We start from the raw sequence: 15,650 nt of genomic DNA on the forward strand, positions 1-15,650 counted from the left end.
GCAACACTTCCTGTAGATAATTAACTTGTAACATTTTATGTGGTCTTCCCTATCTCGTATAACTATTCATCTCAAAGAATCAGAAAATGTTATATGTGTATGTACATAAAATATTTTTTTAAGACTTGATAAAATGTTGCATTATTTTTAAAATTTTTAAAACATGTTGAACAAAAAAAAAATAAATTATACACATTCTGTAACGTTAAAACGATCCAAAGCATGATGTTTGAACCAAAAATAGTGTTTGACTGTGATTATGATAATAAAATGAACCAAGCAACTATCTCTGACATTTGCAAGCAGTCGCAATCACATTAATCCCATGTTTATCTATTTCTATAATTTTAACAAAGATGGATTACTCAGAAGTCATCTTCAAAAAAACATACCTACTCTATTGAACGATTTTCCGGCGGTAGTAACCTAATTCAATCCAGATGTAGTTTATATCATAGGTGCACTAGTAGACAAAGTAAGCTAACGAGATTTTATGTTGTGAATACTATTTATCTTTCTTTATTAAATTGAATTTTCACCTATTTGTAGGATGAGTCGCAATCGTTGTCTTTAGCAAAAGCTAAGAGAGAAGATATCCGCATGGCTAAATTTCCCATAGATCAGCATCTTGAGTGGGGTGCTAGCTCTTCCAATAGCGTATTCGATTTGTTAACTCAAGCCGACTCCGAGTCGATGGTCTATTTTTTTTAGCTATAAAAGAACAGAACATTGACTCGAAGTCGGGTCGAGTCAGCAAATCGAATACACTATAAGAATCTTACACTCGACCCGTCGATGAATAAGCCTATCGCACATGAAATGCGTAACAGAAATTAAATCTATTTCGATTATATCTTACATGTCTTATATCTAATATCGAAAAATCAAAGTATTATAAGGTAAAACATGTATGTATTTTGTGCACGATCGATTGTGTGAATAATTTACGTACGTGGGAAGGTAGTCATTTGCAATCGCATGAACTTAGCTCCTTGTACATATATCTGATGAAAAGGCAAGTCAAGGATATAGACAGAAAAAGTATGAGGTCAATAACCAATGAAAATTAAATTAATAAAACGATATTAGTCATAATCTATCGTTTCTTATTTTTATACTTGCAAAGTGTAACCGATAAATATTACATACTGGTTACGATGACATTTAACGTTAATTAATATATACATGATGCGACAATGATGTATTTCAATCATAAATAATGTATTTATCTATTTGTATAATATATGAAAGACAGTTTACTTTCAAAGAATTGAGTATCTTTATTAACAGAATATCGCATATGTATAACAATCACATGTTGCACGTAACATCATATGTATCTGACCAGATATATCATTTATCACTCTCCTTGTTCCGCGAGAGTCTATCTTGTCGTTTAGGACAAAAACAAATATTTTCTTTATGAAAGTGCAATCGGAAATACAATATCATTAAAATGGCATTGAAAAAAAATAGCGATTTATAAATTCCCTATTTATAAATAACAAATTATGTCAACGGCAGCTTTTCGTATAACGATATTAACAATGTATCTTATACATAAAAAGTGCAATATAAAAATGCATTGGGCCTGGGCCTTTGCCACTTTGCTACACAAAAAACAGTCGATAATCGACTTTTCTTTGAACATTATCTTGATCCATTATTTAATGGTGTCACAATATCCGGTCCATGCGACTCTACGTGTAACTAGGCAAATCGTCACAATGCAAAATGTGACAAGTGATATGCCTCCATCGCAAGCTTTCGATAGCTTTGCGATTTGGCATAATCATTAACTATTCATGAATATCTTTTGGATGATACATTTAAGATCACCTTTTGCGATTTATACAATGAAAACTGACTCTGTCATTATCATTAATATGATAGTTACCGTATGATCTAATGACTAAAATATTTAGAAAGCAAGACCAGCTTCCGAGTAAGTAGTAAATATTTTCTCGATCGAATTGGCATATGCAGCTGTCCTCAAATCGAGTCCGAGATTAAATTTCATGGCAGTCTTCATGATAGCCTATTAAGAAAAAAAGAATATTTACGTTGACTTTTGTCTACGTATATTAACTCATAATAATTAATTAATTAATTAATTAATTAATTACCCTAGCGGATCTTTCCATTGTATAGTCTAGACCAGAGTGGACAATGTCTTTTTCGGAAGCGCCAGATATACGTTTCTGGAAGGCTTCGGATGGCGTAACGGGAATACGGCCGCCAACGCGACCAAACCTACGCTCTAGAGACTCTTGTACCGATTCTATAAAGCAAAGACAAATTTGTAAATAACTATTGTTTTCAAAAGCAGCGCTTACACATTAAATTTAATTAAATTTGTCATGTAACCTACCTAAGAGGTGATAATTCGATTCCCTTTCGTATTTGAAAGTTAGACGGCCATATGACACATGATTCAAGTTCTTCAACCACTCGAAGAATGAAACCGTGACACCACCGGCATTAATGTACAAATCCGGAATTACAAGGATATTCCTTTCGATCAAAATCTTATCTGCGGCGGGTGTAGTCGGTCCATTAGCAGCTTCTGCGATTATCTTAGCCTTCAAAAATATGATTTTGATTAATTATCATTTTTTAATTAAATTACCGTCTGTAAAGTCTTTTAAGATTCTAGTATATTTCTGTTTTATCAAATGTAATACAACAAGTGATACATCTGAATTATTTTCCAATAAATTTTAAAAATAATACACAAAATAAATGTTAAAAATAATACACACACTTTCTAGAAATTAATTACAAATGAAAAATTTTACGTTATTCAATCACGTAAAGTTTAATTTAATAAATACAATATTATTCGATACAACTACTTTTCAAAAAGCGATACCTGCAAAAAGGAGATCAATTATGATTAAAATAAGTTGTGTATAAAATATCAAAATAATTTTTACCTGAATACGTCCAGCATTCTCTTTGTTAATTACTTTCTCTATGGCAGCGGGTATAAATATATCGCACGGCTCGTACATGAGATTTTCGCCTTCATATGGCTTGGCCCCAGGGAAGCCAACGATAGTACCGTTTTCTATGCGGTACTCTTCTAATTCCTGATACACATAGAAATAGTTATGAGTAAATTTCAATAAATTACAAGTAAAAGAATTTTCATCGATCCTATTACAAAGTTTGTAAAAAAAGTTAGGATAAATTCACTAAAAACAATTATCATTTACCTTTGGATCGATACCCTCTGGATTACAAATGGATCCATCGTGTTCGATCACACCTATGCATGTGGCGCCCGCACGATGTAAATAACGCATAGAGTGCAATCCAACATTACCAAAACCTTGAAGGATAAATGTTTTACCTCCCCAACCGGGCGTGGTACCTACGGATTATTATATTGTTTTATTTATACATTATGTTTAAGTTTAAAATATTAAGATACTATAAAATGATCATATAATATATCGCAGTTTAAGAGCTTAAATTTTCACAATTTCAGTATGACATCTTTTTTATAAATTTAAAATCTTTCTGGTAAAATATTTCTTTTAATCATAATATATTGGAAATTAGAATAATTAATCAGTTTGCTAACGTACCGATCATGCTCATATAATTAGCTTCGTTAATGAAATTTTCTAATCCGTGAAACACTCCACGTCCTGTTGCGGAAATACGACCATGAATGCCACCTTGATTGATGGGTTTGCCAGTAACACAAGCATGAGCGTTGATGTCAAGATGGCCGATAGTTTTTGCGTAAGTATCGGCTATCCAAGACATTTCCCGTTCGCCGGTACCCATATCGGGGGCAGGAACATCTACTCCAGGTCCTGAAAAGTAACAAACTCTTTTTGAAAAATATAAAAATACAGAAATAGATAAGAACTATTAATTTACAAAATCTCGATATTTCATAAATATATAATTACTGTAATTCAATACTAAAATCTTTTTAAATAATAAAATTAAAAAAACAAATTAAAACTTTTTTTATTAACAAAAATTTTATTATTAATTTCAAAATTAAAAAATTTTATTAATTTTAAAATTAAAAATTTTATTAATAAAATCAAAATTAAAAATGATTCGACTCTATTCAATTTTTAAAAATATAAAAAAATGGAAAAAATAATAATTTTCTCGTGTCGACAAAACTCTTGTAACATCGTGCGCGTTTGCCTTACATTAGATTGCTCACAATCTCGATTGCTAACAACTTCTATTGGACATATAGCGCGATTACCTACAAGCATTATTGTCTGTAATAAACTTAGATATGAGGCAGGGGTTCATGTTTGCGCACAAGTACGTTATTTGATACTGTTAGCAATCGTAATCGTTCTATATACTTTTTAGATTACTTTTTTCATTTATTTATCTCAAAAATAAAGTTTCATATAAAAAGTTTATTTAACGATTTATTTTTTCAAGAAATCAACTTCTTTAATTTTATTAATGGTTTGAAAGTTGTATACATATGTGTGTATATAAATATACATCTATGTATATACGTATGTATATGTATAACATCAAATGCTATAAAATAATATAAAAGATTGCTGCGAGTAATATATAATTAACTTAAGATGGACAGAATAAATAATTCATACAATTGTAATTATATTCGTAGCAATCTTGTATAATACTCGATACTATCTTGTTTATACACCCTATATTTTTAATCTTGTATCGATTATTTATCACAATTATCTGCTATCACAGATTTACTTTTTCCTCACACAAATATTTCACGCTAAAAAAAATATAAGTGAGTAAAGAAGAGCGCTTGAAAATCTACTCGCCGTATTCGCATGTACGGGCTAATAAATCTTTATGCTAATCGGGCCATACAGACAGCTGTTTCTGCCGCGCGTTTGGTTTGTGACGTAACGATGGTGAATTCTGTATTAGACATTACGAGAGCGCAGTGGTAGAGACCAACACGTTTTCACGTCTTCTCAGCGATGTCTAAAATTATCGCAGCAAACGTCACGCCTTTGCTCGCGTCGTTTATGATGATGTTACATCAGAGATTGTCTTCATCAAACTCTCAACCAAATTGAGAAGAAAAACTATCCTCTATTGTTTTTATTCCTTCTGTTTAGCTTGTGACGCGAATTCTTACCGATGAATCCCTTCTTCGCTAATTCCAATGTAAATCTTCTGGTGATTTTCTCCAGTTCGTGTTCCGAATAATTCTTTGGATTGATTTTAATTCCAGCCTTCGCGCCACCAAATGGCACATCGACGCACGCACATTTGAATGTCATCAAGGCCGACAGGGCTTTAACTTCGTCCCGCGAAACATCCATCGAGAAACGGATACCTGCAAGCACAAAAGAAAAATATCTCTTAACACTTTTCAGTCTACGTATATTTTATCCAGTTGCACCAATCTGACTAGAACAAAACTGCATGGCTGCGATACAAACTGAGTCAAATTTTTTATCCTAAACAATGTCGATATAAAAGTATTTGTTAAAGTATTTTGTGTGTAACTTCGTAAATATCTGAAGTATAATTAAATAATAAAATTTTATTTAAAATTATTTTAAATAAAATTTTATTATTTAATTACACTTTTGATATTTATGAAAAGCGTTTAATTTCAACTATTAATTACTCGAAAATTGTTGTTGAAGTTTCAACATTTTTATATTAAAAAAAAAATTTGATTTTACCTTATATATAAATTCTCATAGTAAAATTGTTATAAAAGCTAGAAAATGTACGAGCACATGACCCATTTTTATTCTTCATTTATTATCGCAAGAATTGCTCGTAACAGCGAAGTTATAAAAAAGTATCTAAAAATAATATTGCTGACGTTTCACACACGTTTTCCACGCAGAATGAACGTGTTTTATTTGCTCTTCAATTTGTGTTCTGCTTCTAAAATTTCATACACAATGCTAATGAATTTCCTTAACAACAGCTGGAATGCCACTTGACACTTTCGATCATCTTGTAGTGAATAAATATTCTTGACATCTTCTTGACTATTATAATAATTTTGTATCTTATATCTTTGTCTCAATTAAAATTTTTATAAATTATTATAGTTACATAAGTCTTTTAGAAATAAAATTAGTTCCATTTTTCATAAAACTCTTAATTTTAACAATAATGTACATTGTATAGTTAATAATTTCATCTCAACTTATTCCTTTATAACGTTAATCAGCTTGGCTTACGTGTCTATATAAGATAAAATTTTTATATTTTTCTGCGACATTTAGTAACAAATAATAAATTATTATGCATATGTCGTATGATAAAATAAATCATAACTTGATACAATGTTTCTGAAGGATTGAAGCTAGAACTTGTTTTATAAGCTTGTTGACTCATATCATGTCTTTATTATTTAATATGCCAATCATCAATTAATTTATTTTAGGGCAGTCGCATTCAGGCAATAGTCTCTGCATGACCAAATAAAAAGCTCAATGTCAGTTCACGTGGTGTTATGCGCAAGACATAATATTTTAAGCAGAGTTAATACCTCTTTTTAACTAAATTAAGTTAAAATTGATTCATAAAATCAATTTAATTATGTTAAAAATTAAATAAACAAAAAATTTAATTCTGTTAAGTTGCGTGAAGATTAAATTAACTTGTATTAAATTTCGATACAAACAAACTCGACTTCCTATGAATAAACATTGCAGTAATTTAAAAACAATAACGAATTCTCAGAAAACTTGTTTATTCGTTTGTGAAAATTTCTGGCTTATTTCGCAATGAATAAATGATCGAGCAATAGACTCTCGATTTAAATAGTAGATATGACGTAATTAATTAATTATACTGTTAAGTAATCTAAATAGGTTATTTAACTATTTAATTAAGTCATTATTTAAAAAATACTGATCGTAAACGTCGGCCACACTGTGGTTCAGTTTTTTACTGAAAAAATTTATTTAAAAATTATATTATGTCTACGTTGCGTTATACTGTCTATCAGTGGATCCACAATAAACTGAAACAGGAGAGATCTAGTTAATGAATGTGAGATGCAGAAGCATTTTTAATTCGTCAGCAGTGTAACACGAAACAAGGACTGTTTCATTCTTTTTTTCTCTTGTGTAGACTTGTTATAGCAATTAACGCATAGAGAATTACGAAAAATCATTGTAGCTAATTTTTCGTCGCAAGAATTTAATCCAATATATAGACGTATAAGCAGATGTATTTGTTGTATACGTTACATATTTTATAAAAACTATGTGTGTAAAAGTATATGCATTGTTTAACTTTTTCGATCTCGCTGTAGTGATATGCATATGTATTTAAAATTATAATATAGAAATAAAATGTTAGTGCCAACTTTCATATCTGCATATAAATATATTAGGTTTTTTAATTATACATATGGAGTCCATTCTGAATGTGCATCAAACGCATACAGACATCATTTGTTTTTATTGTTCATCAAACGTTAAACAAAGACAAACTCTATGAGTTTGATACGCAAATTTGGAACGTATCCATAGTCTTGTACATACGTATTTTAGTACACTGTACGTGTATTTTGATACGTATTTAAAAATTTCTCAATAAATCTAGAATGTATAAAAAAAGCAGTGCATGTTATATAGAAATTCTTTTTTCAGAACAACGCATCAAATGTAATGTGAAATTATGCTTGATAAAGTAAACAATTGGTTTTTGGAGATTTTCGTAATACTAGTATTTTGAGTTCATGGGAGTTTTGCAAGATAAATTTTTATCTAAACCTTTGTCGGATCTTAAAGCTGAAATCATGAATACTCAAGTTGTACAATTCTTTTAAGTACTACTTACAATTAGTACTAGCTGAAACTAGCAATAAATAATTTACTTGATAATCTAATCTGATAACTCTATATCTTAAGACGTCGCAACAACATTCAATAAGCAATTATAGATAACTTTTCGCGAAATCAATAACACTAAAAGATGTCAATTAGTAAAAAGTTAATAAATTAATAAAATAAAGATTTATCAGTCTTTTAAAATTTTCAAATTGAGATAGATATGTGAACAAAATAAAAAAAAAGGATACACAATGTTTTCTTCAAATAATATTTATGAAATTGAAATATTTTATATTCTAATTATTTATTGTCTTATTTTTTTATTGTTTGAAATGACAAAAAATGAAACAAAAAATGAATAAAGAAAAAATATGTAAAAACGCTAAAAATTAAAATAAAAGTACATTATAAATTTATATTTCTTAAAACCAGAGAGCCAAGTTTACGTTCGTAAATATCTTTGAAGGTATTTTCTGCACAATATCACGGTACGAAACCACGTGGCAGAAAAAAGCACGTTACGTGTTATCAATCATGTGCTCATGATAATTTCTTCTATCACTTACCGTTCCATCATCATACCATATTTTCGAAAAGCTTAAAAAAGTAAGACTATTTAATGTATTTAAATCAAAAGAGATGAAAAATATTTTGCAAAAAGCGTCTCCTTTTTTTAAATAAAATGATGCAAAACAAAAGAGAAATGCAAAAAGTATGTAAACATCTCTCATTTAAAACAAAGTTTTCCAACTAAAATTAATAAAATGATTTTGTACAAGAAAACATTGATAAAATTTATTTAACACAATTCTTTTGTTAATAAAAAATAAAAAATTTAACAATTATTTTGTTTGTATATTCAAGATAGTATTTTCCTGTTATGGATAAAATTATTAATTTTTTATTAATTATAAAAAGAACAATTAAATTAAGAACAAGAAATTATAAATTAATAAGTTCTAAGCACTTGTGTTGATTGAATTAATCACCATAAGTCAATGAACTTTGGTCAAAATTACAATTAAACTTTGCTAGTTTAATATTAAATATAGTGACTTATGAAACTCAAATATATTACACAATAATTATCTAGAGCTAAGATTCAAAGGCAATCGAAAAAAATTGTCCTTTAACATAAATAAACATATCTAAGGCCTTGATAAAAATATCTTTCTTCTGAATTCTCAAAGAAAATTTGTAACATGACTTGATCAATTTCATGAGTCACAAGCTGTAAAAAAAATTACAGATAAACTAATTACACAGAGTTATAAATTTCAACTTTTTTTTTTACTGTGGTCTGGAAAAGAAGCATTTTTTATAGTTCTTGACACACTGAATTCAAATTCACAAGCAAATAAGAAAATGTTCTATCATATTAAGTTATTAAAAAAAATATGATAGAAACTCTGGAAAAAAACGAGTTTTTTATAAACTTTAAAAATTTGTAATTCAAAACAAATATGCTAGTGGCTTTGAATAGAAATTTTCAAAAATTGCAGATTGACAAACATTGTATTTTAAAATAAAAATATTTCATTATTGGAGCTCTGGCACATTTTGTTTTAGGAGTAAATGTATGTGCGCATGGGATAATACAGAACATTTTCGATTGCAGATTCAAATTCAATGCATCAAGAACTACTTGGAAAAAACTACATTACGCTATTCTTTTCGAGGTCACAAATTTTTCTACGTCTATATCATGGTTGATGCTTTCGACACATGAAAAGTGGCAAAGTGTGTCTCGTACCTCCTTTGCAAGGCGTTCGGTGGGTAGAGTGTTGGGCGCGGTAGCCGGTAATCATCTCGTAATCGCCGGAGTCGCGTCTAAGCGGAAACGTAGTTTCGAGAATGTGGTCGCAGGGTTCCATTAACATCAGGATACCCTTGACCTTCTTCTTGCGCTCCTCAATAGGGACACGTGAGCGCTTGCCTATGTCATCGACTAACTTGTCCTCGACGATTCGACAGGAACGATGAAAGAAGTACTCCACCATGTCGAAGAATCGTGGGTTTGGCGCCTCGGCCACGTCCTTGAGACGGTCCGGGATCTGGTGGTCAGCGTAACCGCGGCAAGCCGTTGTCGCCGGCATGACACGCGTCAGCATGCTCTGTATGTCGTTACCGGGCGCCTGTTTCAGGGCGATCGACGACCGCGTGAGATTCCGCAGATGAAACATCTTTGCGTGCGTGACGATGAACCACGACAACGACGAACAGTAACGGCAAGTGACAGCGGCGAGTTAGGTTCGCCCGGCAAGTTAAAACCAAGTCACAATGATGCTGACCGAGCCCAGCCCGTCCACCAGTCCGCCGACTACCCGCACACCGCACAGTTCCTCGTCAACGTTCCAATCAACTCTCAAATTCACGTCGCACGTTCGCTTATTTTATGGAGTACCAATCACGGAGTGTGTATACGCGTTAGTAGGTCGACTACAGTTTGATTTACGCAGACCGTACCCGTAAGAAATTGGCCAATCATAATCGATTTTTAGAAGAATACTCGACTATGATTGGTCAATTTCCTACGGTTACGGCCATACGGCCTGCATAAACGAACAGGCTTACGAATCGAGATTCGTCAGTGCGATAATGAAATTTGATTGGTCATCAAAATTTGCGCGCCATATGTAACAGCCAATAATTGCTAAATTTAAATATAACATTTAACAAAAAAAAAAAAACAATAATTAATACAACACTGTTATACAGGCTACATGCTATTTAGCTTTATATTTTGCAGGAAGACACGATGCGCGATAACATACATCCATTCACATCGGCCGATGCCTAGATATTTTCTACCACCAATCAGAAAATTTTATATTAAACTAGCCAATCGGCGATGTGTCACCTGTTCATAGCAAATTTGCGCGCGTTTCTCACCTTAAAGCCTGTATCACACTACGCTTTACAGCTTTAGAAAATAAAGAACAATAGTAAATAGAGAATAATAGACATTCACTTTACGAGCATTTACAGTATTCAGGAATATATTTATAATAGAAAATTATAATACGAATATTCGATTGTAAATTTATGTTCTTTCATAACAAAATTTAAACAATTGTTTAAATTTTTGACTTTAAACTTTACCGCTTTCGACACTTTGCTTATATGAATATTAAATAAAGAAAACATAAAACTTTTTTCATCATTGCAATGATGATGTATTATAGAAGAATTACTTATTTTTTTTTTAGCAAATTTATGTAGCAGTTATAAAAGATTATAATCTTTTCAATTTACTTGCATAAAATATTATTTCACATACTATTTTAATTATGTGTTTATAATAATTTACTTTCAAAAAACATGAAAGAATTTTATTAATATATAATATGATCTAGGTTATTAATCTAAGTAACAAAAGTATAAAAAACGTGTGAACGGATAATGTCAAGTTCAGAAATGCAGGTACCCATCACGCAATTCAAATGTGGTTTTCCGTTTTAATAAAAAATGAACACGTCCCGTGATCGTCACTCTCGCTAACTCCGATCAAACTCGCCGTGCAAACGCAACGTAACTGTTTATCGCTCTTATCAAGTGATAAGAATAACAAGAATAAAAAAAGGACTACGTGGCTAGACCAACATCGTTTCACTTCTTTTATGGAGACATCTGCTCCATTGGGAACACTCGGCCGTTACACGACGAAGATGGTACTATTGCACGTGGCTATCAGCTGATACGCGTCGTGCGCCTGCGGAATGTCATTTTGCAGCCTCTTTCCAGTCCTCCAGAACCGTTTTATACGTCTATTACATCAGTCGGTATCCAGCAGTTGACTGGGTCGGAACGCTCGTCGTCGCTGTGAGTACACTTTGCGTTATTTCGCTCAGGATGAAACTCGTTAAAGTAATCGGAGCTTAGAGGAATCGAATGACAGAGTCAAAGGATCCCTCGGCTTTGATTTCCAATTTAATCGTCCTAACTACAGAGATAGATAGATAGAGAGAAAGAGAGAGAGAGAGAGAGAGGCAGTCGAAGTAAATGTATTAATGCTCTTTTTAGAACGAAATTGAATTAAGGACTCAACCCATTTGGAATGAGATTGAGTGAGATGCTACTAACGCTATATCCCACGAGAGAACAGACATTCAATAATACAATTTGAATCCAAATTTTCGATAAAATCAGTCTTCGTCATTGATTTATACTATATTTATAGGATAAAATTAAATCCAGAAAGTAAAACCTTGGCTTAGCAATGTGCCAGTAAATTCACGTAAAATGTTCCGGTTGATTGGCGTCAACTGCATTGGGCTTGTCTCCTTCCAGTAAGATATATGCTGACAGTTTGACAGTAGAAACTAAACAGAATCTATCGTTTTTTATAAACATTTATGGATGGAATAAATTCAATTTTCGTAACTATTTAAATAAAAAAATAAATAATTAAAATATTTAATATACTAGTATATTAATTATTTATTTTTATTAATTTATAAATACATGAAAATTATTTATATATAAATGAAATCATTTAAATGGTTACAAAACTGCATTTTCCGTTTGATTCCTGCCATTAACAAATCTGCCATCCTATTAACAAATATCTCATAATTCTGGCATTTTGCCAACAAAATTTGTAGCAGACTGCAAAAATTTTTGATAAATTTAATTATTTAAGAAATCGTGGAACTTTCAACTATTTTACCATTACTTATTCCCAATAATTGCTGACTGCGAAATTATTACGATTAATTTTTTTTTCAAACAATTGAGCAAATACAAATTATTTATTTTTATTTAGCAACCTGCAGATTTAAAATTCAATCGATGCATACGGCGTTTAAATTTGCATCGATTATAACTGTTAATCGCCGATTGTCGCAAAACAAAAATGACTTTGAATTTTGGTCTCGCATATATTTCTGTTGCATAATTGTTAACAGCGATGAAGGGCAAATTCGTTCGTGTTAACGTGGCAACTGAGCATGATTTAGTTTTTTTTTACTCGAGCAATCCCTCCCAGAAAACGTATGCAAATCACACGTCTAGAATCGTCGTCGTAAAATCGCTTTATCGCAGTTTTATTTGGTTTTAATTTTAGCACGATTCTCAAATAACTTGTTTAACGAGAATTTCCGGCTTATATTTGCGTAAGGAATTATAGAACGTTATGCATTCCGCGAAACCTCCATTTAATGTTTACAAGAAAAAGGAGCAGAAATTTTTAAATATTTGAATGCTGCACTATATAGGTACTATAAAAAAAAATTCTTAGTTTTCCAGTTGTGGAAAATACATGCATATTCTTCTATTTTATGTCTATCACAAATTCTGACATATTGTAATTTTTCAGCCTTCTTTCCTTGTAAACTAATTTCAATGTCGAAATGGAAGCTGTTATTTTTACACGATGATTAAATAATATATTAACATTCCATTTTATTAGTATACATTAATAGATCAGGTAAGATAAATTAATTATATATTAATTAATTATACTTTCAGATAAATCAGTGTGTTATAATCAATTTTTCTTTTTACAGTGCTAGTATCAATGTTAGTGCCACAGATATGTTCCTAATTATTGCTTGATACAAACGAGAAAAAAATGAATAATAAAATAATGATTGACAAGAGTAAGAAATTATCACGCTGGTACTTTGGTGGTGTTTCTTCTGCAGCTGCTGCATGCGTGACCCATCCTCTGGATTTATTGAAGGTCTTGTTTATATCCTTTTTAAATCCCTTTTACGTATTTTTTAACAATAAATAATAAAAATGTTTGATAATAGTCTAGTCTAGCTTATTATAATTTATTATGGTATAGTATTATAATATTATAATATTATTTATTATATTAGTTCAACAAAATATAATGGTTAAATTAATAAAATAGCAAAAAATATGTAACTGAATGTGTAACTGAAACTAATCTTTCTTCTAGGTTCACTTGCAAACTCAACAAGAAGGCAAGCTATCAATAGTACATTCCACCATTGGAATCATTAGGAAACAAGGAATATTAGCTTTATACAATGGACTCAGTGCTTCCCTACTTCGCCAACTTACATATTCTACCATAAGATTCGGAGCGTACGAGGTCAGTACATGCGAACCTTATGTGTGCTATCTATATGTACAAATCGTTTTTTCTCAATTTATTATGACACAGGTCATGTTATTGAATATAATAGGTCGGCAAACAGACACTCGAATCGTCTGGTCATCCATTACCCTTTTATCAAAAGCTATTGCTGGCTGGGGTTTCGGGTGCTACGGGCGGTGTTTTTGGGACTCCCGGTGATGTGATTAATGTACGCATGCAGAATGACATCAAAATAGCACCAGAACTAAGAAGAAAGTAGGAACCAATGTTCTTATATTTACTTATTATATTTTACGAGTCTTAGTAATACATCCTTTTGTCACGTTAGCTATAAACACGCCCTGGATGGACTGTTACGTGTAATTCAGCACGAAGGGGTTCGCCAGTTATTCAGTGGATGTTCGACCGCGACTATGAGAGCAGCGCTGATGACTATCGGACAATTAAGCTTTTACGATCAGATTAAAACGATGTTGTTACAAACTGGCTATTTCAGGGATAGTCCTTCGACACACGTTTTATCCAGCGTGTCGGCAGTGAGTATATAAATATATTGAAAGATCTATCATTTATAGTTCACGACTGACTTCTAAGAAAGATAACATTTTATATCCTTTTGTTGATAGGGCGCTATCGCAACAACGCTTACGCAACCTTTAGATGTTTTGAAGACACGAGCGATGAACGCTAAGCCTGGAGAATTTAAAGTAAGTATATCCAAATAGAATAAATTTAATAGAAAAATGTATAATTTGCAACTTTTACGATTATTTCTGACAGAATTTAATGGAAATCTTCCTATATACTGCCAAACTTGGGCCACTGGCTTTCTTTAAAGTAAGTATGGTTGAATAAAAGATTCTTATTGATTTTAATAAATATTTTTTGTCGTAACACCTCTTACCGAAAATTGTCTTTATTTTAGGGCTACGTACCTGCATTTATCCGGTTGGCACCGCAAACCATTCTCACATTTGTATTCCTTGAACAGCTTAGATATAATTTTGGATTCTATCCGCCATCCATGAAACCGTCGCTATAAATAATGAGATAGTTTTGATAAATGGTACTGTTTTAAGATTTAAGTGGATTTGTTTCATAGCAAATTCATACAGGAAACAAACAGGTAGTGATCGAATTTTATTATATGTGCAAAATGCAAACACGTGAAAATATTTACAGCGATTTTAATTGTCCAGCTACGCACAGTTAGTTTGATGATTATGCTTTAATTAGGAATTAATCATTGTTTCCTTTAGAGATACTTTAATCAAATTACAGATCATTGTATCTTTCAATCGATACATTCCTTATATTAATTGTGATGTATGTTTATGTTGACGTAAACACATATCTTTTAAAATATATTATTTAAAATATATTAATATATTTATATATATGGACAATATTAAATAACGTACAGATTTATACGTATATTTAATTGTATCTTTTACACATACATGAAGTGATCTTTTAAGTACAAACAACAAGATATATATTTACTTATGAAAACTTTTATAAATCTATCTTTTTTAAGGCCTCATATACTTCCATTTATATCATACCAATGAAATATATAGTACAATTCATGAACGTGCTTTAGATAATAAAGAAAATATTTTTTTTTTAATTATTGTGAATATAATATATATGCTTATTTTAACAGTATGAATAGTTTGCTACTGAAAATATGAATTATTTTTATGTCAAAAATATTGCGATTAATTTTTTAAATGTCTACATATTTGTGTAAATTGAGAATAAAAATATAAGACATGTTCTAA

At 31.0% G+C, this 15,650-nt stretch overlaps 2 protein-coding genes across 3 annotated transcripts; one reads left to right on the plus strand and one right to left on the minus strand.

Annotated features, from left to right (window-relative positions):
* Window positions 1-1,097: 1,097 nt before the first annotated feature.
* On the minus strand, window positions 1,098-10,042 carry LOC105196563 (glutamate dehydrogenase, mitochondrial; the record flags this gene model as incomplete). Its single annotated transcript, XM_011162573.3, has 8 exons — window positions 1,098-2,038; window positions 2,127-2,281; window positions 2,372-2,582; window positions 2,937-3,092; window positions 3,219-3,376; window positions 3,594-3,827; window positions 5,123-5,323; window positions 9,550-10,042. Coding segments are annotated over 8 exons (1,725 nt in total), but the record flags the coding sequence as incomplete, so codon positions are not given.
* Window positions 10,043-11,316: 1,274 nt separating this feature from the next.
* Window positions 11,317-15,382, plus strand: LOC105196564 (mitochondrial dicarboxylate carrier). 2 transcript variants are annotated; one of them, XM_026138443.2, is made up of 10 exons: window positions 11,317-11,618; window positions 12,862-13,012; window positions 13,114-13,224; window positions 13,304-13,479; window positions 13,705-13,860; window positions 13,955-14,121; window positions 14,195-14,402; window positions 14,493-14,573; window positions 14,647-14,703; window positions 14,792-15,382. In XM_026138443.2, exons 4-10 carry the CDS (start codon window positions 13,369-13,371, stop codon window positions 14,906-14,908), a joined length of 897 nt encoding a protein of 298 aa, XP_025994228.1. In that variant the 5' UTR covers window positions 11,317-11,618; window positions 12,862-13,012; window positions 13,114-13,224; window positions 13,304-13,368; the 3' UTR covers window positions 14,909-15,382. The 2 variants fall into 2 exon arrangements, with proteins under 2 accessions (XP_025994228.1, XP_011160876.1); XM_011162574.3 differs by lacking the exon at window positions 12,862-13,012.
* The last annotated feature ends 268 nt before the right edge of the window (window positions 15,383-15,650 follow it).

Source organism: Solenopsis invicta, chromosome 6, assembly GCF_016802725.1.
Source record: "Solenopsis invicta isolate M01_SB chromosome 6, UNIL_Sinv_3.0, whole genome shotgun sequence".
Lineage (NCBI taxonomy): Eukaryota > Metazoa > Arthropoda > Insecta > Hymenoptera > Formicidae > Solenopsis > Solenopsis invicta.

Excerpts from the sequence above, each read along its gene's own strand:
- LOC105196564 (XM_026138443.2), top strand. The coding sequence starts at position 13,369 with ATGAATAATAAAATAATGATTGACAAGAGTAAGAAATTATCACGCTGG. Across the intron at positions 14,403-14,492 it reads TTTTATCCAGCGTGTCGGCA|GGCGCTATCGCAACAACGCT; the intron begins GTGAGTATATAA and ends TTTTGTTGATAG. Across the intron at positions 14,574-14,646 it reads CTAAGCCTGGAGAATTTAAA|AATTTAATGGAAATCTTCCT; the intron begins GTAAGTATATCC and ends TATTTCTGACAG.